Genomic DNA, 24,125 nt, shown 5'->3' on the forward strand with positions numbered 1-24,125 from the left:
CGGGGGGAAGGTGGAGATTAGGAGGAGCAGGTGGAAAACCCCTTCTCCTATTCATGACCCTTTTCCTTTTGCAGGGCACTTAAGTTTCCAGGACTGCTTCGTGACTTCCGGGGTCTGGAATGTGACAGAGCTGGTGAGAGTGTCACAGAGTAAGTGAGAGGCCTCCTGGCCGGCCGGGGTCCCTCAGAAGGAAGTGGGACTCAAGGGAGAGGCCTCCTGGCTGGCCGGGGTCACACGGAAGGAGGTGGGACTCAGAGCTGCTGCGCCGCCCGGGGAGGGAGCCCCCAGGGCAGACAGAATCCAGAGCTGGGTGGACTGGCCCACCTCTGAACTTCACTGTTTAAGAGGAAAGAAAGAAAAGAGAGGAGGGGGGGAAGGAGGAAGGGAAAGAAAGCAAGCAAGAAAGAACGGGAGGAAGGGAGGGAGGAAGGAAAGTCGCTGGCCATCACAGCCAGAGGTCTCCAGAGCAGCCCAGCTGCTCCCATCCCCGGGACACTTCCCCCCCATCCCCACACCCCTTCCAGACCTCACCAGCACCTCTCATTTTTCTCAGCTCCTGTTGCGACCGCATCAGGGCCCAACTTCTCGCTGGCGGACCTGGAGAGCCCCAGCTACTACAACATAAACCAGGTGACCCTGGGGCGGCGGTCCATCACCTCCCCTCCTTCCACCAGGTGAGCCTCAGCGCCGCCCCCCCAGCCCAGGCACCTGCCCCCCTCACACACACACACCTACTGGGTGGCACTGGCTCAGAGGTGGCCTGAGCCCACGGTGCACCTGCTGGGCCCAGCCACCCCTAGTGCTGCTAGCTTTGTGTGGTCACGCACACGGCTTGGCATGGGAAACAGAGGCTCTGCAAAGCTGACGGTGGGCGGGGGGAATGGGCGCTGACATCTGAGCCCAGGCACTCAGAGGGTCGTTTGGCCAGGGGTACAGGTGGCTGGAAGAGGCAAGTAGAGAGGTCTGGTGGTGAGGAAGCTCTCAGACTGCATCCTGGACCCGGTGAGGGCAGCCAAGGGTCCTGAGCAGGGCAGGGGGTTCTAGAAAGCTCCTTCCAGCAGCACCATGCACACGCACGGGCAGCTCAGGAGGGCTTTTCTCCCAGCTTGAAGGAGAGAAGGGCATGGTGCTGACATTGGTTAGGGGAGGTGTGGAGAGCGAGGGACGGAGCCGAGGGGTGCTTGGGCAGGTGGAGACGGGTCACGCCTGGTCAGGGGAGGGTCAGATCCTGTCATGTTTTCTAACCCTTGGGCATCTATGTTGACTGTGAGGTTCAGGTGGGAATTCCGCCCCACTCTTGGCCATGGGCAGTGTGGGGGACCCTGGTATCAGGGGCTGGGGGAGAAGGTGCAGCTTAGAAACCTTCTGTCTCCATGGGATGGCCTGGGCCTGGCCTCCCAGGGGTCTTCAGGGAGCTCCTGGAAGGCTGTTGTGGATAGCCCACGAAGCTTGAAGGGCTCTGGGCACCCCTGACCTCCTCTCCTTCACCTTCCCTTCCAGCACCACCAAGCGCCCCAAGTCCATCGATGACAGTGAAATGGAGAGCCCTGTCGATGACGTGTTCTATCCTGGGACAGGCCGCTCCCCGGCGGCTGGCAGCAGCCAGTCCAGTGGGTGGCCCAACGATGTGGATGCAGGTACGGCTGTTGCCACGTGCTGACCCAGGCAGTGGGGTGGCTGGAGCCTCCCACTGGCTTGCTGCTGTCGGGTGGTGCGCCCCATCTGTCCATCCGTCCATTCATCTCTCATCTCCCAATGTTCCCCATGAGTGCAGACTGAGCTGGGGGAACAGGCAGCTCAGGTGAAGGGCTGGGCCCTGGGAGTGGCCCATACGAGACAGAGGGACCAGCAAATGGCTATCTTTGCCCTGCCCTCCCGTCCTCCACTCTCCCAGTCTGGGCACCAAAGACATTTGGGGCCTCGCTCTTGGGCAAGTCCTGTCCCCTGGGGGATGCTGAGCACTCAGCCCTGGTCTCTACCTACCCCCACCAGGCGCCAGGGGCTGACCTCTCACCCTCAGCCTTGATGACCAAGGTTGACTTGGACACTGCCAAATGTTGCCAGGGAGGACCAGCCTTGGGGACTGACCCAGCTTTGAAGAAAGGCTGAGAGTCCAGTGAGGAGCGGGCATAATTGTGCCCTGACCAGGGGAGCGGGGGGCTCTTCCTAGGCCTCTCTAAACACTTCCTTTCTGCCCACCCACCCATCTCCACCTCCCACTATGACAGGTGTGGGCAGACTGGACAGCCCTGTGGGAAGAGAGTACGGGATGCGTGTGCCTGGGTGTGAGCCCGAGAGGGTGGCAGCACCAGGCTTCTGCCTGTGTGTACCCCTCAGCTATGGGGGTATTGGGCCCACGCTTGGCAGATGCGCACAGTGTGTCTGCTGGGAACAGGGAGTCAGACTTGAGGGCGCCTCATCTGACGTTTTCCAGATGTGCAGATGTCCTGTCTACGGGAAGGGCCAGGTAGACAAGCAGTGGGGGTGGGAGGAGCGCTGCATGCTCTCGCGTTACCCCAGGATGAAGGCAGGCCCTCCAGCTGCTGCTGGGAGCAGGAGGAGGACTCACCTCCAGGCCCACACTGAGGAAGTAGACCCCACAGCTCCCAGCAGAGACCCCCGCCCCCGCCAGCAGCACAATGCCTGGTGTGGCTCTGAGGCACCTCCTCTCAGGGTCTCCTCTTCGTGGCAGCAGGGACCTGGGTTGGTGTGGTCCTCAGGCCTCAGTCCGGGGGACCCCTTTCTGCAGTGACAGCCACCAGGCTGCCCCGAGGGCTGAAGCTGCCCCTGGCTAGACCTAACTGCTAAAGATCCCTCCTCGCCTGGGCGCCCGCGCACGCTCACGCTCCTCTCTTGGCTGTCTGCTCTTGCACCTGCCATCTCTGCTCCTTCCAGCAGTCCCGCCACGCACGGCCCCCACAAGTCCTCCTGCAGCTCCCCGCCCCCGCCTCCCCCTCCTCCCGGTCCCTCGCTCCCCTCCCCCCACGCTCGCCCTGTGTGCCGTTTCCCTGGGCTGCGACAAATCGCCAATTAAGCAGCCCAGCTGCAGGATGAGGAACAGCTGGGAAGGCACCGTGCGGGCCGCGGGGACAGCTGTGCACAGCTGGTGGGGCACTCCCCCCTCCCCACCGTGCCAGCTATCAGGTGGCACCCAGCTGCTGCCAGATAACACCTCTGCTGGCACGGGGAGTTCGCCATTCTCCCACCTCTTCCCTCCACCGAGAGGATGGCTCCTGTTTCTCTGCAGCCTCTCTCCCAGCCCACCCCAACACCCCCACACTGACTCCATTTGTCCCTTAAGGAGGGCTGCTCCAAGGAGGTCTGCCTTGATACCACCTCACCGTCCCTGAGGGAAGCTCACCATGGGACCTTGGGTGGGCCCAGCCTCTCGTGGACCCTGGGCCCACCAGGCCGAGGTGACTTTGGCTGGCGATGGGTCTCCTATCAGGTGTCTTCCAGGCCCCTCCCATCCCGTGGCAGCCTCCAGGACCCTGCTCTTCTTGGGCAGCCTGTCCCTGCAGCCCATGGCTGTACTGTGCTTCCCAGGAGAGCACCCTGGCTTCAGGCTGCCAGAACCTCTCACAGCAGCAGCTCAGGGCACCCAGTGCAGGCCCAGCCTGTCCCTCCAGGCATGCCCCTCCCACCCACACCATCCCATCCCCGAGCTGGCTCCCTGGTGGGGGGGAAGAGGAGACCCTTCCTGCATTGCTCCCCCTGCAAACCCCCTTCCCTACTGTACACACCTCCCCACCTCACCCCCGGGGCAGCCACTGCCCACCTGCCCACCCGCATACAGGGCCTGCGCACCAAAAGGGGGCAGGAGGGCTGGCCTGTGGAGGCAGGGGTGGCTGGGGAGGGGGGGTGCCTAGGAACTAAAGACTAAGCTGCTGGCTTCGCGCCACCACCATCACCACCCCCGTCCCACCCCTGCTACCGCCAGAGCTGGGCTAAACCCGCCCTGTGTTGCTGCTTCCACCCCCAGGCCCGGCTTCTCTTAAGAAGTCAGGAAAATTGGATTTCTGTGGCGCCCTCTCCTCTCAGGGCAACTCCCCGCGCATGGCTTTCACCCACCACCCGCTGCCTGTGCTTGCTGGCGTCAGACCAGGTGAGCCATGGGGGGCCTCCGGAGGGGGGCAGGCGGGGAGGACAGGCAGCCTGAGCTCCCCACCCCCCACAAACCCAGGAGGCCGCGCGTGCAGTAGCAGCGGCCTGGCATGGAGTGGCGCCCCCCCCACAAAAAAAAAAAAAACTTCCTGCCACACACTCACTCATGGAGGGCCAAGCCTTGCCCACACCCAACCCCAGGCTGCTCCTGGGGCACCCTGTCCACTTGCTTCTCACTCTGGATGTGCAAGTGGGCCTGGCTGCTGTGTGCAGCCCCAGGCTGGACCCCCAGGCCTCTTGCAATCTGCCCTCAGGCCGTGGAGACCTCTGGACCCCAGGCGTGGGGAGGGGACAGAGGCCTCTCTCTCCACCCAGCTTCAGCCGCTTTGTCCCAGCTGCCAGCTGAGCCCAGGCTTGAGCCAAGCTGGCGCAGAGAGTTCTTGCGGTGTGTCCCAGAGCAGGCAACCGACTTCTCTGGGCTGTCCTTTGGGGCAGGGTCCCCTCCCCTCTGCTGCCCCATCCCGTGTCTGGACTAAGGACTCCCTAGAGGTGTCTGGGAGGCCTGAGACACGAAGTGTCAAGAGGTGGGCCTGGGCCGCTCACCCCTCCATGTCAGCCTTCCCTCCCTCGCTTGGCACCCATCTGGCCACAGGAGGCCTAGTGTTTCTTTGGACACAGCCCTGCGGCGGCCTGCGGTCTCCTGGGTTCTCCCACAGAACACAGAGAACGGAGAGATTTACCTCCCCGCTTCCTTCTTGGGGCCTCTAGGCAGCTGGCTGGCCGGGGCAGGGCCCAGTGGTGGCCGCAGTCGGGCAGGGCGGGAGGGCGGGCAGGGAGCCCAGGTCCCATGTGCGCAGGCAGCAGGAGGGCTGCACGCTGCGGCTCCTGCTCAGGCCCGGGCTCCGTTTTTATGAACTCCAGAGAGAAGCCAAGTTTCCCCAGCCCCCTAATGAAACCAAGAGCCGGCTGATTGGAAACAGACAAGGGGGTGGAGGACTCAGCTCTGGGCCGGCAGCGCTGGGGCCAGTGCTGGGGTGGAAATCGCATGTGTGCGGGCCATGGGGTGGGGCGCTCGGGAATGCAGCCTGCGTGCTGGTGGCTGCGTGGGCGCCCTTGGGACACGCATGTGCATGTGGGGGGGGTGCTTCTCCTGTCCCGCTCAGCCAGAGCCCCACGGAACAGACTGCTGCGTCTCGCCATATACCCCCCAACCCCACTTCCCCAGACTCCCACCCAGGCAGAGCCCAGGCAGGCGCAGGTGCAGAGACCCAGTCTAGAACACACACACACACACACACACACACACAATGTGTGTGGGGAAAGGCCTGATGAGCGGATCGCCACTTCAAAGGATCTTACACCATGAGAGCATTTGACCCTTCACTGGTGTGACCCTGCCCGTCTGCCCCACTTGAACCCCAAGCCTGGCTCCCCTCAAACTGTCCATAGCCAAGCGACTGGTCTGCAGGTCCTAGCTCGCCACTGTGTTCTGACTCTTTAATATAGAGATAGGATCCGTGTCTTTCCGGCCTCACACCAGTTAAGCCCCGTTCTCTCTCCTCCTCTGGAGTTGCAACCCTGAGCAGCAGCGGCCCTCCTGACCTCCTCCTCCTCCGGCTCCTCCTTTAACCCAGTCACCCATTTTCCTTCTGTGCCCACAGGCAGCCCCCGGGCCACGGCATCAGCCCTACACTTCCCTTCCACGTCTATCATCCAGCAGTCGAGTCCGTATTTCACGCACCCGACCATCCGCTACCACCACCACCACGGGCAGGACTCGCTGAAGGAATTCGTGCAGTTCGTGTGCTCGGATGGCTCAGGCCAGACCACCGGACAGGTGAGTGCTGGGGACCCCAGGAGCCCTGCGCCGGCCTCGTCTCTGCGTCTCTCTGTCCGTCTCTGTCTTTGGAATCACAGCGGGGTAGGGAGAGGCGGTGGGGGAAGGCTTGAGAGCTTGGGCCCCTCGTGGGGCTGGAGTGGTGGAGAGTCTGTCTGTATAGCCTGGCCGGATTTTCGGGGTCTGCAGGTACTGCCCTCACGCCGTTGGTCCTGGCCTGTCACGGTCTGTACGGGGGGCAGTGTTAGGGGTGCACTGGCCACTGGGCCCTGCCTCCTTAATTGGACTCCTTGTCCCCTCCCCACCTCATTCGAACCAAGTCCATTACTCCGCTTAAACCTTGGGAATGCAAGGACTTAGCTGGGACTCCAGCAGGCGTGTGTTCGCTGGGGAGGGGGGGGCTGATCGTGGTCTGCGGGGCGAGACCATGCTGTGCAACATCGCCGGCCTCCATCCCTGGACCCCCCTCCCAGCACCCCTGGCCGCAGTCACTGCACATGTACCCAGACTGCCATGTGCCCGCCGGGTGTGCGGGAATGCCTCCGCGTCCTTTCCCTGGGGCTGGCCTGGAGAGTACTGTTGGCAGAGGGGTTCCAGTCCCGGTCCCTAGGAGGCAGACGGCAGCGGCGGCCAGCCCTCGGTCTAGCCTGCCTAGCCGGGCAATCTGCTAGACAAAGAAAGACTATGCATGGTGGTGGCTCTGCCGTCCTGGCTCAGTCTCTGGGGGTCTCCTGCTGTGACACAATGTTCTCTAGAGCCCTCCCCGGCTGCCACCAGCCGGCCATTGCAGCCGGGAAGCTGCGAGGGACTGGGCAGGGAGGATGCTCACATGGCCGTGCTGAGAAGAGGCGTCCCAGAAGCCCACGTCAGAGGCAGGCCGGGAAGAGCTGCCAGCTGCCTTCTGCCACTCTGCCCAGTGCTGTCTGGGCAGCCTGCACACGGCGGACATCTCCCCAGTCTGCGGCTACTTGTTGTGTCCTGGGCCCTTCTTCCTGCCTTCCCTTCACTCCCTCCTCCCCCTGCCCTCCCTCCCCGGCCCTGCAAGGGCATCTCTTTGAGGCTGCACAACTCCTTGGGGGGGCACCATAGCCTTGCCCACCTCTGTGGGGCGCGGGGCTGGGAGGATGGATGTGGCCCTGGTAACCATTGCGCTTCGTACAGCACTTCCAGAAGAGTCCAGGACAGCTGCAGACCGTGCCCTGGCCCCCAGAGCCCTGGGGTCAAGGATGTTGGAGCAAAGGGGTCAGCCATACTGCATGCTGGTGGCAGCCAGGTTTCAGAGTCAAAAGGAAATGGGGCTGCGGACCAGGGGAGCCCAGGAGTGGAGTCTAATGACTAGGGGAAATCCAGGAGGGGTCTCACCCAGGCCTCCTTTGCCTCGGCAGCAACTGTTTCCCTTCTCCAGAAAGACAGGATCTCCTCTGGCTAGGTAGGCAGAGGCCTGGCAGAATTGTGCAGCTGGGTGCAAGCTGACAGTCCCAGGAGCACAGCCTCCTCTTGCCCGCAGCAGCCTCTTCGCCCCCTGTCCCCTCATGGCCCAGGCTGGAGAGAGCAGCTGGGGGCCCCTCGGGGAGCTGTGGGGCGCCTAGCTTCTGCAAGGCACCAAGGGGCAGCACCTCCTGTGAGACAGGCCAGTGGATGGGCGCAGAGAGAGCCGTTGGCTCTGTACCTGAGCCCGTGGCCGGGAACGCTGGTCCCAGGCTCTGTTCACCCACAGCACCTGTGAGCACAGTCCTACGCCTTCAGCATTGGAGCTTCTGATCCCACAAGGCTGGGGCTGGGCCCAGGGCCACCTTGTTTCTTCCAGGCTCCCAGCTGCTGCTGCTGCTGCAGATTGGGGAACCCTGCTTTGACCTGGAGCCCAGATGAGTTAAGTCCCTAACCTCTCTAAGAATCTGAAGTCCCAGGGGAAAAAAAAATGCCGGCATAGTGAAATGTCGCAGACACGTGTGGAAAGGTCCGCAGGCAGCTCGTGGCTTGTCTTGTAGCCAGGGGTGGGTGGGGGCAGACGCTAGTTTAGAAGCCAGACAGTTGTAAGCAAGTGGATACACCACTGAGACTACGAAGGAGGAAGAGGGGAAAAGGGACAGCCATGTGAGTACCCACAGCATGGTCACAGGGCCTTCCGGCACAGTGGCCTGGGGAAGCCAGGCAGACCTTAGGGAACCAGGGGCTGTGACAGCCAGCTTCCAGGTCTCTGTCACCCTTGTCTGGTTAAGTTGGGAGACACTGTGGAATCATAGGGCCCTGACTTACTCTCAAGGCAACACAGGCTGGGATAGGAGGGCTGCCCCATGGCAGGGGCTGCTGGGAAGGCCTCTGGGTCCCAGCCCACCAGGCAGCAGGAATGAAGCCATAATCTGTGATGGAGATGAAACAGGTGCTGGCCAGGCCGTGCAGCCCCGAGGTGGGATGTCTCTTCTTGACTCACTGTCACCCCTGGAACAGAAGGATCGATTTGCAAAATGACCACCAGCCCAGGGCAGATACTCAGGAATACTCAGTGGCTTGCTTTTGTCAGGGGCCTCTGTGGGTCATCACCCCTAGTGGTCAGGAGTAGGCAAGCGGAGGGAACCCGGAAGAGGAGCGGTGGCAGGAAATTCATGGAAAACAGAACCGAAAGTACATGTTCGTTGCAGCGGGAACAGTTCCGAAACTCGGGCTTAGATGTTTGGATAAAACACCTTTTCTGTGAACGTATGGGTGTTGGTCGAGCAGAGTGTCCGCAGGGGCCACCGTGGCAGTCTGGCTTCCAAGGGACGATCGGACGGCTCCTTGAGCGTGTCAGCGAGGTTGGGCAGGCCAGGGGCTGCAGGCTGCAGTGGCTTCCATAGGGGTCATGGGTGCCAGGAAGCAGCAAGACACTGAGTGGGTCCCCAGGAGCTGCCATCTGCTGAGCAGACTCCAAGGAGCGTGGGCAAGGGTCTGCCAGGCGTGGAGGAACCTGCAGGAAGCAGGTGCACAGGGGGCATTGGCGATCTGGGTCCCGCGCACCATGGGGCGGTGAACCCGTTTGGTCTTCACCCTCTCTTGAGGCCTGTAGTATCCAAGCCCCTCGGCTGGTACATCCAGACATTGCCAGTGTTGGTGCGGTGGATGGAGTGTGTGGGCAGAGGGCCACTGCCGTGCAGGGTGGTTGCAGGGTCCGACCCTGGGTGTGGAACAGCGTGGGCACCGTGGGCATCAGGGCCGCATGCCAGAACCTCACAGCCTCATCCAGGCAGGAGCAATGGACTTGTTGGAACCGTCCTTGGCCAGAGGGACAGGGGCTCAGCCAGCCAGCACTAGCTGCCTGCCCAAACCAGAGGCAAGCTGCCTGGACACAAAGGAGCTCTTGTGTCCTCGGAGGCCTGACCGTGGAAAGCCAGGTACACGGCCCGGAGGAGGAAGCTACAGGTTGGGGCACAGAGGGCACAGAGTGGAGATGCCGTGACAGCCAACAGGCTCACACAGGAAACACTTCCTGAAGACCCTCAGTGATCCCCAGTCCAGTGCCAGCCCCCCTGGCTCCAGGCGCCCGCCCAGGCTGTGGGGCCAGGTGCATGCTGGAGTGGGGACAGGGGACCACGTGCAGGTGCGTCCCGTCACTGCAGGAGTGATAATGGTTGTAGGTGAGGCTGCGCTTACAACTCGGTGGCACATTTTTGCTATTTTTTTTTTTCTGTTTTGTTTTGTTTTGTTTTGCCTTTTTGTTTTGTTTTATTTTTGCACCTGAAGCGTTTTCCCTAAGAGACGCAACCACCCTCCTCCCCTCTGCTGGACCACCCCTTTCCTCCTCCCTCCCACAACTTCAAAAGAGGAAAAAACAAAAAAGAGAGAGACACCCGAGAGACCAAATCGAGACCTTTCCACCCCACCCGGGCCTGCTGCCCCGCATTTTGCAGCGGGAGCACCCGCGCAGGGGAGCGTGTGTCTGTGCGATATGCCTTCATGCGTCATTCTATTTATGTTGTTTGCAGCCCAACGGTAGCGGTCAGGGCAAAGTCCCGGGGTCATTTTTGCTACCGCCGCCGCCTCCAGTGGCCAGACCTGTGCCCCTTCCTATGCCTGATTCCAAATCCACCAGCAGTACCCCAGACGGCGCCGTCTTGACTCCTCCGTCGCCTTGTAAGTGGACGATGAAACCGAACCGCCACGCCCAGCCGCCCCGGCCCGCCCACGCGGTCTCCGCGGCAACGAGCCAAGCGCCCCCCATCCGCCCCCTCCAGCCAGAGCCCCCTCCAACGAGTCACCCCTCCAGGACAGAAGTCCAGCTCAGCCTCCCGGGCCTCAGTCACGGCCGGCGCCCCACCTGCCCCGATGCCCACCGCTCCCTTCCAGCCGGGAGTAGGGGGGACCCCTCCCAAGGCCCCTCTGGGGGGCGGGAGGGGGAGCGCAGTGGGGCGCCAGGCTGGGGGGGTGCTGGCATAGGGGGGTGGAGGGGTGGGGAGGCGCAGCCATGCCATCTTCATGCCTGATTGCTGTGTTTTTGCTTTTGCTTTTGCCTTTTTGTTTTTTGTTTTTGACTTTTGATTATTATTGTTCTATTTTGTTGTTTCTTCCCCCTCACCTCCCCACGCACACCAAGAGAAGGAAGTGTAACCCAAAAGGCGACGCCACCACCATTCCCTTTTTTGCCCTGTCCCCTCACCTCTGTGCCCAGGCCCTGGGGCCTCCAGGACGCAGTAGGCCACTCCTTGACCCCCCAGTCTCATATTTGGCTTGTCGTTGTATCTCTTTTTCTTTTTTTTTTTTCCTAATTATTATTTTTTTTTCTTTAACTTCCTTCCCATCCGTCTTCCTTCCTTTCTTCCTCCCAGGTTGGATGTTCCAAGGATACAGGAGGGCTCGGGCCTCTGCTTAATTCTTTTTTTTTCTCTCTCTCTCTTTTTTCTTTACAATCAATAACCAATTTTATCAAAGGAAAAGGCAGGAGAATCTTGAGTGCAGAGGCCCCAGGTAGACGCGGCACGAAGGCCTGGGTGGGAACCGAGGGCTTGTGGTATTCGGGGACAGGGTGTGGGCAGTGCTCAGGGGACTCAACGGCCCGTCCCGGCCTGGTGGGCTGCAGCAGGTGGACGGCCCATCTCGGCCCCGCTCTCTGCGCGTGAACACTCTCTCTTCTGCTCCCTCAGTTTGAATTTTTTTTCCCCTCTCCCACCCTCCTCTTCATGCCATCCTCCCACCTACATCCGCCATAAGACACGAACGAGGCCATGGTCACCATGGTCATTGGACGTGGGGCTGCGGGCAGTGGGGAGGCTTCGGGAGAGAGGTGGACAGGTCCCTGGGCGAGTCTGGGGTGAGGCAGGGAGTTGGGCCAGGCACCCCCCGGGACACCCCTTACTCCCGCCTCTGGAGGGGTTTGGATGGGGGCGTGCCTCTTCTGTGCCATGGGGCTCCAGCCCAGCAGCCCAAGAAGGGGAGGGATGTGGGGCTCCTGTATTTGTCTCCTTGAGCCACTACCACCACCACCAGCACCTAAGCTCTGGTTCTTCGGCCTCCCTCCTCCTCCTCCTCCATGGCCTTGGCCCAACTCGGGTTCTGGGACTTGGTGTATCAGTCCTCAGAAAAGGATGTCACCTCTGAGTCCGCCCCCCCCGCCCCCCGCCAAGCTGCCCCATCCCGGGGACTTGCCTGGGGAACGGGCAGTGCAGCCCCCCAGCCGAGCTGTCCAGGCTGGACAGGCACCTAGCCGAGGAGGCTTCCCAGCGGCCCGTTCTCCCAAGACCTAGGAGAGGACGGTGGGGAAGTGAGGGACCCCAGGGAGGGTGCCTGGGCACGGGCATGGGCTCAATGTGCCTCAAAGCCCCCACCCCCATCACCCTGGCTGTGCAGGGGTGCCTGGCTGAAGCTGGGAGGGAGTTGGGGTGTCTGTGTGATCCTGGCCAGTAAGGGGGTGAAGGCATGCGGGGTAGGGGTGGGCGAGGGGCCTGGTTTTCAGCACAGCCAGCCGCCCTGCGCCCGCCCTGCGCCCAGGCTGCGCGATCTAACCCTGTTTCTCCCTCTCTCAGCAGCCCCAAAGGGCAGTGCCCAGGAGGGCCCCACGGCCTGACGGGGTCTCCCCCTCTCTCCCCTGCTCTCCACAGCATTCGCAGCGACAGGCGCCTCCTCTGCCAACCGGTTTGTCAGCATCGGACCCCGGGACGGCAACTTTCTGAACATCCCACAACAGTCTCAGGTGGGAGACCTGCCAGGGTCCGGGCTGGTGTGGAGGGACAGGCAGGGCTGGGCGCGTCTTGCTGTGAGGGGGACCCTGGGGCAGGGCCAGTGAGCCCAGCTCCATTTGTAGGCCCAGCTGAGTCTGCCTCCCCAGGCAACAGCAAGGGGGGGGGCTCCCTGGCTGATCAGCTAATTGGATAATTAGCTCTGACAACACTTGGCCGGCAGGACAGGGCCAAGGACCCAGACCCAGTTGTTCTAGGCCAGGCCTGGTGCAAGCAGAGGCCCCTGAGGGGGAAGCCTGAGGCTGTCTTCTCCCCTTCTGCGTCTCCGTCTCCGCAGCCAGGGTCTTCCCTCAGCCGGCCCTAGGGCCCTAGCTTGGGGCAGGCTGTGCGATGTAGGGGCTTGGGTGGGCTGTGTGCCCAGAGGCCCAGGGCCAGGGGAAGGCGGAGCTGGCCCTGGCCAGGGGAGGCCCCTCCCCGGGGCTGGCTGAGGCCTGCAAGGGAGACCCTGCAGACTGCTGTGTCCACCAGGCTGGGAGCAGCCTGCAGTGCTGGGGTCCCCCCGGGAGGTGCAGGGCTCTCTGCCTGGTGGCCCCCCTACTCTCGTGTACTCAGCAAGGGCTTTTAGTCTCCCGTGTGCACACACTTTTCTTGCAAACCGCTTTTGGGAGGCTTCCTGGCCCCCGGCAATCCACCTTGTGTGTTGGCTTGCTGAGGCCCCATCCAGAGTTGCTGGATGGGAGTTTTGTGTGTGGTTTGAGGAATTTTTCCCCCCTCTTGCTCTTCCTTTACTTCCCTAAAAGAAAAAAAGAAAAGCCAAAAAACTTTGTCAAACTTTAACCTCCAGAGCTCCCTAGTGGCGAGGAGGGGAGGGGAAGAGGCCTTCCACCCCCTCCAGCTTCCCACCCCCTCTCCCCAGAGTCACGTCTGACCCGTCTGGTTTCCAGGAGCAACCAGACATGATGTAACACCCAGATGAACTTGAACTTGGGGGTGTTGAGAAGAAAAACAATGGCTCCGAGCAGAGGCTGGAGCCACCCCCTCTGCTCTGTGCCAGGGAGGCAGAGAGAGAGAGCCCTGCTGGCAGAGGGCAGGAGGGGGTGCCAGAGGAGGGGACAGCAAGCAGCCTCCCCTCCTGGCTGTGGGCTGGCACCAACCCGGACTCCACCACTCCCTCCCTCCCTCCCTCCCTCCCTCCTACCCTTCCTCCCTGCAGGGCCTCTAACGCTTCCCTGGGCCTGCGGCACTGCTACTATCCCTCCCGGCTCAACGCTTTCTCTCTCTCTCTCTCTCTCTCTCTCTCTCTCTCTCTCTCCCTGCACTTTGGGCTTGGACATTTTTTGGGGGGAGCCAAGTCAGAGTTTGAGGCAAGTTGGGGAAACAGCTCCCCATCACCCCATCACCACCATCCCACGGCTGCCATGCTGCTCGCCTGCTGCCCGCACCCCCTGCCCCTTGCCAGTCACAGGCTCCTGGGCAGAGAGGGGCACCCCAGGCCCAGGGCCAGGACCCCTGAGCGGGCAGGTGCGCCTGGGAGCCAACAGTGGGGGGAGCCCTCGGGCTGGGGGGGAGCAGGCGGACGCCTTGTGGGCACAGGGTTACGGTGTGTGTATGTGGGGGGGGTGGTTTCCACAGTAACCAGTGACTTCTGAGCTGATCTCTGCAGTGCCAGATGGAAAGAGAACAATAGAATGAGGGAAGAAAAGAGAATTTTAGCAATTTTGTCATTCCCTGTGCAGTGCTTTTTACTTACTTGTAATCAGTTTTGGAGCTGGCTCAGGAGGTGGGGGAGGGTGGCGAGAACAGAAAAGACAGCCCGAGGCTTGGCAGTCGCTCCGATTCCGGAGACCCGAGGGGGGTGTCGGGGAGCCCCCTCAGAGCTGCTTTTGTCCTTGACTCCAGCCCTTGGAACCAGGGTCCCCCCTCTCCCGTCTGCACGCTGGCACGGCCCCCGCAGCACGCAGCTCAGGGGACCCCGAAGACGGCCCACTCGGGGCTTGGGGCTCAGGGCTCAGGCCTGAGTTGCCAACAGCTGGCGGTGCGGGCGGGGACCCTGCCTGTCCCCAGCTTCCATGCCCTGGTAGCCAGACGCATGATGGGCCGTCAGCCAGAGCCAGCCTCCCCGCACCTGGGGACGGTGGCGCCAGACCCCCTAGGCAGTGTCCCGAGTCCCAGAAAGCAGCAAGTGCATGGTGAGGGTAGGGGGATGCTTACCCAGACAGGTTCCTGGCCTCTCAAGCTGGACCAGCTGTCCTGGAGCTGTTAGCTGCTAAGGGTGGCCTTAAAGATGCTGGAGGGGACCCATCGAGGGAAGGCCGGTCTACAGGTTGTCAGGAAGTCAAGCACCCAGTCACCTTTGCAATCCCAGCCACCCCCCAACTCGCCGGATGCCCTCGGATGTGTGCCGTCCAGTGGGGCCACCCCCTGCCCCACCTGGATGTATACCATCCGGTGGGGTGGCCACTGACACCAGACCCTGGAGTCCCGGCCTTCGTATAGAGCGTCTCACCACTTGGCCCCTGGCGGGTCGCAAACCCAGCATCCCTGGGCTGCAGCTGGGGTCCCAGGCCAGGACCGGAGGGGCAGGTCCCCTCTTTGGATATCCCCCAGTTAACAGTGTCCTGAAGATGGCAAATTTTCCATGCAATTCTGCCTGGACTTTTGGTTTCGTTTCTTGGGAAGCTTGGTGGCACTTCTTGTCGCAGCCTGGACCCCAGGCAGAGCCTTGAGGTGTTAGCAGTGGTGAACTCGGGCACCGCCCCTGGCCCTTGGGCTGTGTGGCCTCAGGCCTGTCACCCACCCTCTTTGAGCCCTGTTTCTGTGTGGGTTGGAAACCGAGGGAGGGGAGCGGAGAGGCGGAGGCCTGCAGGTGCAGCTTCAGGAATCCCATAGTGTCCTAAGCGGATTGCCAGCTGCACCTGCTTAGAGAGGGACCCCTGAACAGCCTGTAGGCATGTGGTGGGGCAGGAGCCAAACAGCCCAGCCCCTCAGCACCCCCTAATCCTGCGCGTGCTGTGCCCCGAGCCGAGGCCTCGTCTGTGGGAGTGTGGTGCGCCCTGCTGGCGGACTAGGGGAAGAGACGCTCCAGCGACTGCGCCCACCCCCCCAGTAGAGGATTGCCGGAGGTGGGCAGCTGCCCCTCCCCCAGGCCTGGCGCTGCCGAGATTGCAGCCCTGTGGCCCCCCCACCGCACGCACCCCACCCCCGCCTTTCAGCCTGTGGGACTTTGGCGGGATGCACAGACGGGGAATTTCTGCCTTTAATCCAAAGAGACAGAAAGAAAACTCAGCAAGAAGCTGGGACACCCCCACCCCCACCCCATCCCACTCCCCAAACCCCTCTGGGTACAAAAGCCCCAGCCTGGCATCGTCCCTACTCTCCAGGACCCACACAGAACCCCAACAATTGGAGACCCGGCCAAGGTCTCAGGTCTGTGCCAGCGACAGCCGTGGGGGTCCCACCCGCTGGGCACAGTGCCCGCGGGAAGGCCAGCTGGACTCGGGCACGGGGAGGGGGGATTACCACAGGAGAGAATGGGGGTGTACCTTCTCCTCCTCCTCCTTCTCAAGGGGGGGGTGGCTGCCCATAGCCTGGCTTTTCGGGGGGCTGGACCTGAGGGGCCGGTAGGAGTGGGCGGGGCTTGCCCGCTATTCTCAATATTGCTTTTTTTTTCCCCTTTTGATCTTGTAGTCTTGGTTCCTCTGATAAGATCGCTAAAAAGAAACAACAAAATGTAAAGAAGAGGTTCCTCAAAAGGGGGAGGAGAAGAAATTTTGACACATGGAAAAATCCCCCAACCCAGCCCAGTCCAGTCCAGTCCAGTCCCACCGAAACAAACAGCAAAACATCAAACATCAGAGTCTTCAGCCATCCAGCCAGCCCTCCCTCCTCCAGCCCAGGACCCCCCCCGCAGCCCCCGAAGCACCCCAGTCCTCGGAGAACCCCCCGGGGAAGGGGTCTCGGTTGGAGCTGTACCGCGGCTGCCACGCAGACAGAAACGTGCGCACGGACTCTGCCCGCGGGACACCAGACAGCGAGGCCGTCCAGGGCGCACGGGCACCCCGCGAGCAGCAGCGGGGCGCGGCCCCCCATCCTACCCCCAGGCCTCCCACACCCCAGCAGGGAGCCCGGAGGACTGTCAACCTGCGGGCTCATCCTTCTCATCACCTCTGCCCTCTGTCCCCCAACCTTTTCCCTGGCGGCGGGTCTGGGCTGCAGGACCAGGCCTGGGAGGCACCGGAGCAGGCAGAGGCATCCCTTGGAGCCAGTTGTACGAGCCCAGAACCGAGGGGATAGGGGTGGGGATGGAAGTAGAGCAGGGTGGGGTGGGGTGGGCAGCAGTTCCTAGGACAAAGTCCGAATGCCCTCCCCGGTCCGTCCTTCGGCCCACGCGCGCAGCGAGGGAGGGCAGTTGGGCCCCAGGTCACCACCTCTCCAAGCCCTGTATGCAGGTGCCCTTGCCCCGCTGGCCCCTGCCTCTGGCGCAGACAGCCCTGCTGGGGCCGGGCCCAGGACAGGACGGGCGCAGACGGGGGAGCCGGGATCCGAACTCGGAGGACGAGGCTAAGACGCTACCTGCGCGCCTAGGTAGGCGTCCCGCTCACCGACTTTCAGTGCCCCTTGCGAGGGTGTGGGGTCGTTCCTTTTCGAAAGTGTTTCGCAGCTTTCTGTCTCCCTCCCCACTTTTTCCCACCCCCGCACCCCTCTCTGGATGTTACCTGTACCGTCTGTCCTCTTTATTTAGGGGTGGGGGGCATTCATTGTTGGGGTGTTTCGCTGTGATGATTGGGAACTCCTCCATTTGGGAACAATTTGGTAACACACCACAGGAAGTAGCTCTCACCCCCAGCCCCTGCCTATCACCGCCCCCCCACCCCAACAAGGGCTGGGAGGGGTGCCTGTCCAGAGGGTCTTCACACACACCATCACCACCCCCACCCCCGGAGGGAGGGGAGCAGGAGCACTCCCAGCGTGCCCCCCCCCCCCCCGGGTGTGGTTCGCGCCCCTGGCTTTCTGTGCCTTACTGCCTCCTCCGAGTCTCCCTCCGACCCCTCCCCGGCCTCCCCCCCCCCCCGTGCCTGCCTCTCTCTCTCTCTCTCTCTCTCTCTCTCTCCACTGTTTGGAAACACACAGCGCAGGTCAGGGTCCCCTGGACGTCAGCTCGGCAGTCTGACGCTGCACGCGGAGGGCGGCTGGCCTCTGGCCTTTATTTATTGTGAATCTGGCTGGTGGGGGTGGGGAGGGCGGGGAGGGGGGATGGGAGGGAGAGGGTTAGGGAGGGAGGGGGACCCTCACCTGGGGCTCCATCTACCCCGAAGCCACCCCGAGGTGGCCGTCCCCAGGGGCCCGCTTTGGATGGGAGTGGAGGGTGGTGGGGGTCCCTCGGGAGTCTTCCAGGGGAGCGGAGTGGGGGGTGGGGGGCCGGGCGTGACGCGCGGTCGGTCGAAGTGCAATGATTTTTTCAGTTCGGTTGGCTAAACAGGGTCAGAGCTGAGAGCGGAAGGAGGGTGGGGGGGCCCTACCCGGCCGCGTGCGCCCCCTTTCCCTCAAGGACAATCGGGGCCCTCCCGGGGGACGCTGTGAGCCTGCGGAGGGGAGCCGGGGGTGTGGGGGCACCCGCCCCGGTGGGGTCGGAAGCTGCAGGCCAGCTGGGCCCGGGCGGGGGGACCCCCCCCCCCACCACCCACCCCGTCCTTCCCCAGTGCGCGGGCGAGGGCCGCGAGGGCGCCAGAAGTGGGGGAAGGTCGTTAGGAAAGGAAAAAAAAGAAAATACAAAAAAAAAAAAAAAAAGTAAAAAACCCACAAAGTGTATATTGGGGGGAAATGAACTTTTTGTTTTCATTGTATCAAGTGCAATGCATCAGAGTTCTCCTATCTTTGTATGTTAAGAGATTAAGAAAAAAAAAACATTCTATTTTTGTTGTAACGTCCTCACGGCTCTGGGGACTCTAAAAGAACCGGGCCTGCCCCGCCCTGCGCGGGGACAACGAAAACTGAGTGTTTGTTCCTTTTTTTTTTTGTTCGTTTTCACTTTTTTTTTTTTTAAAGTCGTTTTCCTGCGTTGACGAGGATGGTCTGGGGTTTTTATTTGTTCATCGTTGGTTCTCGGTTTCGGTGGGAGGGCTGAGGAAATGTACAACATTTCAGAGCTAACAACAACAACACGTGTTGAGAAAGGGAAAGAACAAGAGAAAAAAATTATTCTAAAACTATTAAACCCTGGTGCTTCTTACATGATAAGGTATGTTTTTAAAGAAGAAGAAAAAAACCCCACAAACTATTATACCTAAGTTTATGACTCCACTATCCTGCGCTTGTTCGGAACAAACATTACCTTCTTGTTGAGTTTAACGGAACGGGACAGCGGCACGCGCCCGGCGGCTGGGCTGCTCTGGCCGCGGGTCTCCCCGGGCGCCCCCTCTTCCCGAGGGGGGCCCAGCGCCCCCTTCCCGCCCCCACGGAGACGGGGGAGGGGTGCGGCGGGGGGCCCGACCCCTCCTCCACTCCCCCCCAGAGGTCCATGCCAACGAACAAACGTCCCCTCCCTCCCCTCGTCCCCGAGCGCCCTTCTTTGAGCCAGACGCCAACTTGAGCCTCACCAGCATTATCAGGAGCGCGCTCTGCAAGTTGGTCGTTTCCCCCACACCCCGACCCCTCCCACAGCACCCTCTCCCCGTCCCCACCCGGGGGAGCACCTGCTAGGCTCGACGCTCCAGCACAGCCCCTGCCACCACCAACGCCGGAGACCAACAAACAGGTCGATTCGCCCAGGCCCGCGCCCGCCCGCACGCACGCACACGGCCCTCCCCTGCACCCCGCGCACACGGCCCCCCGACGACTGCCTTACACACCCGACCCCCTCGCGCTGGCCGGCCGACCTAGTGCCTTGTTCTCACCCCCGTGCTGGCGGAGCGGACGCCGCGCTCTGGGTCCCACAGGGGGCCGGGTGGCTTCAGACGACCCAAGTCCCCCCCAACCCCGACCAACCAACCGTGCTGGACGGACCCTCATCCCCTGGCAACACACACACACACACACACACACACACACACACACACGAGAGAAAAAAATAAAGGAGCAATAAAGTAACGAGAACTTTTTCTTCCCCCCAATCGAGAGCCCACAGGGCACCCCAGCTCCCTGCCTCTCTGCTCCCGCACCGTCGGGGCGCGCCCCCACCCCGCTCTCCACCCTTTTCCTCTCCATAAGCCAGCCTGGGCCAGCCTCCCCCCGACTCCCCAACCTCCCTCGCCTCGGCCCCTCCCGGGAGATCCGTGCGCCCGACCAGCACCAGCATTGCGGACCCGCCAAGGCCGCCCGTCCCGTCAAACAAGTTTCTTCTTAGGCTAAGAAACGCAGTATATACGAGTATCTCTATATATAGTAACTAATGGATTTGGTGTGCTTTTCCCCCTTTAGCGTCCCGTCCCCTCTCCTCTCCTCCCTCTCCATCAGCCTGGTCCCCCCACCCCCTCTCCCATCCCCTCTTCTCGGCCTTCGGCCCCCACCCCTCCCCCGTCTCTGCACTGACATACATAAGAAACAAGGGTAGTTTACTGTCTGTTTTGTTTTCTGGGTTTTTCAGTGTCCTAGCGGAATGCAACTAGACAGCCAAACCTCTCTGTTCCCTCCCGCCCCGCCCCGCCCCCGTCACTGCGCTTCTGTTATACCATCTTTGCCTGACTTTCTCCGGCTTCTCCATTGAATGGCTAATGTGTATGTGAAATAAAGAAATAAAAGACAAACAAAAGCCACAGCGTCTGATCTTTGGCTAACGCAACCGGTGGAGTCGGGGTTGCGGGGGTTCCTTCCCTTTCCCGCGTTCACCCTTGGGGGCGAACGGGAGGGCGCACCCCCTCCTCGGCCCTGCGTCCCCCTCCCCGAAGACCCCAGCTCCGGGTGGGGTGGGGGAGAAAAGAGAAGTACCACTTAGGTCCAACGATTGCTCTGCCGTGTTGAGACGGGGACACTTCCAGCGCGCAGTGGGTAATTTTGAGTCTGCAGGGGCGGGGGCGGAGCCATCCAGGACCCCCGCCCCCAACTCCCAGTGGAGGGACGTCCTCACCTGCCCCCTTCTGTCTATTGCGGGGAGGGGAGGTGTGCGTTGCTGAGCAGGTGCAGCGCATCTTTGGCCCTAGGCTCGACGGCCGTCCTCGGGCTGGGTTCCTCCCCCTTGTCCCGGTGGTGCCCACAGGCTCAGAGCTGCCGCCGGCCCCGCAGGGTCACCGCACCTCCGGACTCAGAGCCGCCTGTTCCATCTTGATGGCCCGGGCTCCCGCACCGGGGCTGTCGTCGAGGTCCGCGGGGGGCGCGGGCTGCGTGCGCGCAGCCACCACCGTGGCCTCCTCCGCTCTGCGTCCCGAGCCTCCTCGAGGCGCAGCCCGTTTGCGGGGCCCGGACGGGGCGGCCGCCAGAGAAGCCGCCTGGTCGCGCAGCAGCCGCACCAGGAAGCCAATGTATTTCATGGCCAGGCGGAGCACCTCGTTCTTGCTCAGCTTCCGGTCGGGCGGGTGAGTGGGCAGGAGCTTCCTGAGCTCAGCAAAGGCGCCGTTCACGTTCTGCTGTCGCCAGCGCTCCCGGCTGTTGGTGAACACCCGCCGGGCCACCTTGTGGGGCTGGTGCCCTGCGGACAGGAGGGGCGGGAGGGATCTTAGCACCGTTTGTGTGCTGGAGAGGAGGGGTGGAGGGCTCCGCCTGCATTGGGGACAGGTACCCGGCTCTTTGGGGTGGGGACCCCCAGTAACAATCGCTAGCAGTGCGCTGCGGACTCCACTCCAGCCCACGGGATCCACATGGACTGCCCACCTGTCGCCTCTGCCTCTGGCGTTGACCCTGAACCACTAGGGGGATGTGGCTGCGTGTGGCCCTCGTGGTCTGTCACCACTGCACTGTGGTGGGCTGTGACTTGGGCCGTGGGCTGGTGCTGGGGGTGTTGGTGGTCTCAGGAGTGACTTTGGTCCTGAGACGGGCTGTTCTGTGCACCCCCCAACCCAGTCATGTTAAGTCCCTGGCCTGCCCACCTGCGACTTCCTGGCCGCTACTCCCCTTCCCTGTCCAGGGGTCAGGCTGACCTCAATGTGTGCTGCTAGCTGTGTGTCACTTGGACATCTGCACGTGGGTCTGTTCTCTGTGCAGGGCACACACGTGTATGGCAGGTGTGGGGAGGCTTACGGTACCTTCCCCCCACCCACACACCCACACAGGTATGCCCGCCACACTCACCGTCTGCCAGGTCCAGCTCACCGTGGCTGGGTCTCCGCTTCAGCCTGCTGTTGGGCAACAGAGTGAATGCTCCTGCCGGCCCAATGTAGACGCTGTAAGCAGTTGGGGGTCACTCACGCCTCGTGGGCCCCGGTGCACCCTGATCCCCTCAAGTCCCGCACCCCCACCCCAGGGCACTGACCTGTTAAGGAAGGGATGAGGGTGGTAATGCAGGGACAGGGCAGGAGGGGCCGCGCCCAGGGTGGAGAGCTGTAGCAGGGGCAGTGGGAAGGCGCTTAGTTCCGTGGGGGGCATGGCTGCCCCTGGCGGCAGCGGCAGTGGTGGCGGCGGGGGCCTAGTGTGACCTAGGCTGATGACAGGCACGCCAGGGGGCAGCCTGGGGGATGAGCAGGGGTCTCGGTGGCCCCCCTCCTCCACCACTGTTGCCTGCAGGGGCCCAGGAGAGGGGTTCTTGGGGGGCAGGCTGGGCGCCTCCGGGCTGGGGGCACATGCCATTATCTGTGCCTTCTCGGTCATGGTGGGGCCCACCTCCGCCTGGGCCTGGGGCGGGCACATGGACCCGGAGGCAGGGTGTGCACCTGCAGGGAGGGGAGAAAACCACTGCGAGGGGGAGGGAGGAGGTGCACCCCCCAGCACCCACCTGCTGTTGCTTGGAGGACAGCGGGCAGGGAGGTGCCCCCTGAGAGGCTTGGTCACCCAGCCATGGGGCAAATCTTTCCACCTGCAGCCCGGAGTAGGGACCAGCACCCCCCCCCCCCCCGCCCCTCAGATTTCACTGACGGCCCAACATGGTGGCCATGTGACCTCACTCTTCACTGTCCCCTGGGGGCCCTGGTTGACCCTGCAGACCTCAGGAATGACCCCGAAATGCTTGGCTGTTCTGAGAGCCAGCCAGCCCCCCAAACAGTGATCCCCCAACCCCTGCAGAAAATGTCCCCCACCTCTCTCTACTGATACTCTGATCCCGGGAAAATCCCTTTCAACCTGCCTCCTCCCTCTGGCTCTGAGAATGGTCCACCGTAGTATTGCCTTCCCTCCCCTCTCCCCCCCACACTCTTGGGGCCGATATCCTGGTGGGGTGTCCACCCTGGGAGGTGTGGGGCTGGGGTCCTGTCTGCCCAGCTGGACCCCTTATTTAAGTGCCCGCTCCTTGCTGGTGAATGCATGGGTGAATGAATGAATGAGTGAAGGAGGGTGGAACAGAATGCTAGCACAGGCAGACGCCCCTCTCTTACCCCAGCGCAGGTCCTGCTGTGGAGTGTCCCAAGGCCGCTGCTCGATCAGGGATGTAGCTTGGGCCAAGATGGGGTTTCCAGCTGCAGAGGGCCGCCCCGACAGGGCCGGGCCCACCCCAACCCCCACGCCCAGCCCAAGGCCCCGCTGCACCTCCTTCTGGGAGCAGCGGCTGCTGCCTGCTGCGTTGTCAGCGTGGATTCCCCCCAAGGGAAAGTGAAGGGCCTTGCCTGGCCAGGCCCGGCCCGCCCTCTGCCCGCCCCCTCTGCCTGCTGCAGTGGCCGCCGGGTTTCCTCCCTCTCAGCCCCTGAGCCCGGAGGCCAGAGGATGCAGGGTGGGGGCAGATAAGGGCCTGCTGGCCTGGCTGCGCCTGATAAGGAGCCGGGCTGGCTCCGGAGGAAGCCGATGGGTGGGAATGTCCGTGGGCATGCGGGGCCGGCATCCCTCACAGCCTTGCCTTCCGCTCCCTGCAGCGCCAACACCCCCCGCCCGGCCGACACTCGGATGCACAAGGGGGGGTAAACTGAGGCAGAGGCTGTCGCCTGCTTTGGGGAGTCTCTGCTGATGAGGGTGGGGAGGGGTCCTTTCCCGCCATGCTGGGCGCCCCGTGACCCAGGGGCACCCACCTCCCCCAGCCTGGTTCCTCTTTTTGCTGGCCTCCAGCCTCCTCCCCTCCCCCATCTTGCAATGAGTGGGGCACCCAAGCAGGCAAATGATTTGTGCAGCACGGTCTTGGGTGTCCAGCCTTGGACAAGTTGCTGGGTGGGCTTTCCTAGTCCCTAGGATCACAGCCCCTCACCCCCAGCTTGGTGGTCCCCTTGGCTTTCACCCCACAGCGCAGGGCCACTTCATGAATGGGAGGTGGGTGCAGGTGTCCTGCGGGAGGCCTGGGACACCCCCTCCTCCATCGCACTGCCCCAGGGGATGGGGGGCTGAACCTGGTGGCCTGTAGTATTGGGGACAGCCATATGTGTGGATGTAGGAGGCTCTGGGACCCCCCTCACTGGGATCACACTCTTATTACAGGTGGAGGCGTGCACGTGGCCCACCCAGCAGGCCAGGGGTTCTGTCTGTCCCCCCTGGAGAGGCAGGAGGCGGCTTGGTCTCCGCCATGGGTTGCAGGACAGGAAGCACCTGGTCCACAGCCGGATACCCAGGGCGCCTGGTTCCGGTCTGGCTTCCGCTGCTGCCGTCCCCAGGGAGGGCAGGGCTGCAGAATCCAGGCAGGCGGTGCATACGCGTGCGTGCCCGTGCGCGTGCCCGGCTAGGGCTATAGGGTAGGATGCCAGGTGGTGGGGCAGGGCACTGGGTGGAGGGCACATTCAGCTCGTGGGGCAGGGCACCAGGTGGAGTGCATGTCCACCGTGTGGAACAGGACACAGGGTGGTGGGCACGTCCAGTTCGGAGGCAGGACACTGGGTGGCGGGCACGTCCAGTTTGGGGGCAGGACACTGGGTGGCGGGCACGTCCAGCCCGTGGGCAGTCCCTCGACTGCCGCCTGGTGGTCATGCTGAGAACTACAGGCGCTGGCCCTGGCCAGGGTGGCCCAGCACGGGGAGGGGGCCGGTCGGATGGTCCCCCAGGCA

General features: G+C 62.8%; 2 protein-coding genes across 4 annotated transcripts in view; one reads left to right on the forward strand and one right to left on the reverse strand.

Moving 5' to 3' along the window:
- Positions 1-16,193, forward strand: part of NFIX (nuclear factor I X) — a 53,521-nt gene extending 37,328 nt beyond the window's left edge. Inside the window, exons 4-10 of one of the 3 annotated variants that reach the window (XM_058657704.1) lie at positions 75-149; positions 554-674; positions 1,501-1,637; positions 3,983-4,105; positions 5,766-5,941; positions 11,935-12,101; positions 15,775-16,193. In XM_058657704.1, coding sequence (XP_058513687.1) covers positions 75-149; positions 554-674; positions 1,501-1,637; positions 3,983-4,105; positions 5,766-5,941; positions 11,935-12,081 — 779 coding nt within the window. In that variant the 3' untranslated portion in view covers positions 12,082-12,101; positions 15,775-16,193. The remainder of the gene's footprint in view (positions 1-74; positions 150-553; positions 675-1,500; positions 1,638-3,982; positions 4,106-5,765; positions 5,942-11,934; positions 12,102-15,774) is intronic. The other 2 variants (XM_058657705.1, XM_058657706.1) reach the window with 2 other exon arrangements.
- Positions 16,194-20,155: 3,962 nt separating this feature from the next.
- LYL1 (LYL1 basic helix-loop-helix family member) lies at positions 20,156-22,672 on the reverse strand. Its single transcript, XM_058657742.1, has 4 exons — positions 22,542-22,672; positions 21,488-21,884; positions 21,307-21,398; positions 20,156-20,707 (listed from the first exon to the last, which is right to left on the reverse strand). The coding sequence occupies exons 2-4, from the start codon at positions 21,859-21,861 to the stop codon at positions 20,307-20,309; spliced, it is 867 nt and encodes a 288-aa protein (XP_058513725.1). The 5' UTR covers positions 21,862-21,884; positions 22,542-22,672; the 3' UTR covers positions 20,156-20,306.
- Between the last annotated feature and the right edge of the window lie 1,453 nt (positions 22,673-24,125).

The sequence above is a fragment of the Ochotona princeps genome, chromosome 33 (genome assembly GCF_030435755.1).
Source record: "Ochotona princeps isolate mOchPri1 chromosome 33, mOchPri1.hap1, whole genome shotgun sequence".
NCBI lineage: Eukaryota > Metazoa > Chordata > Mammalia > Lagomorpha > Ochotonidae > Ochotona > Ochotona princeps.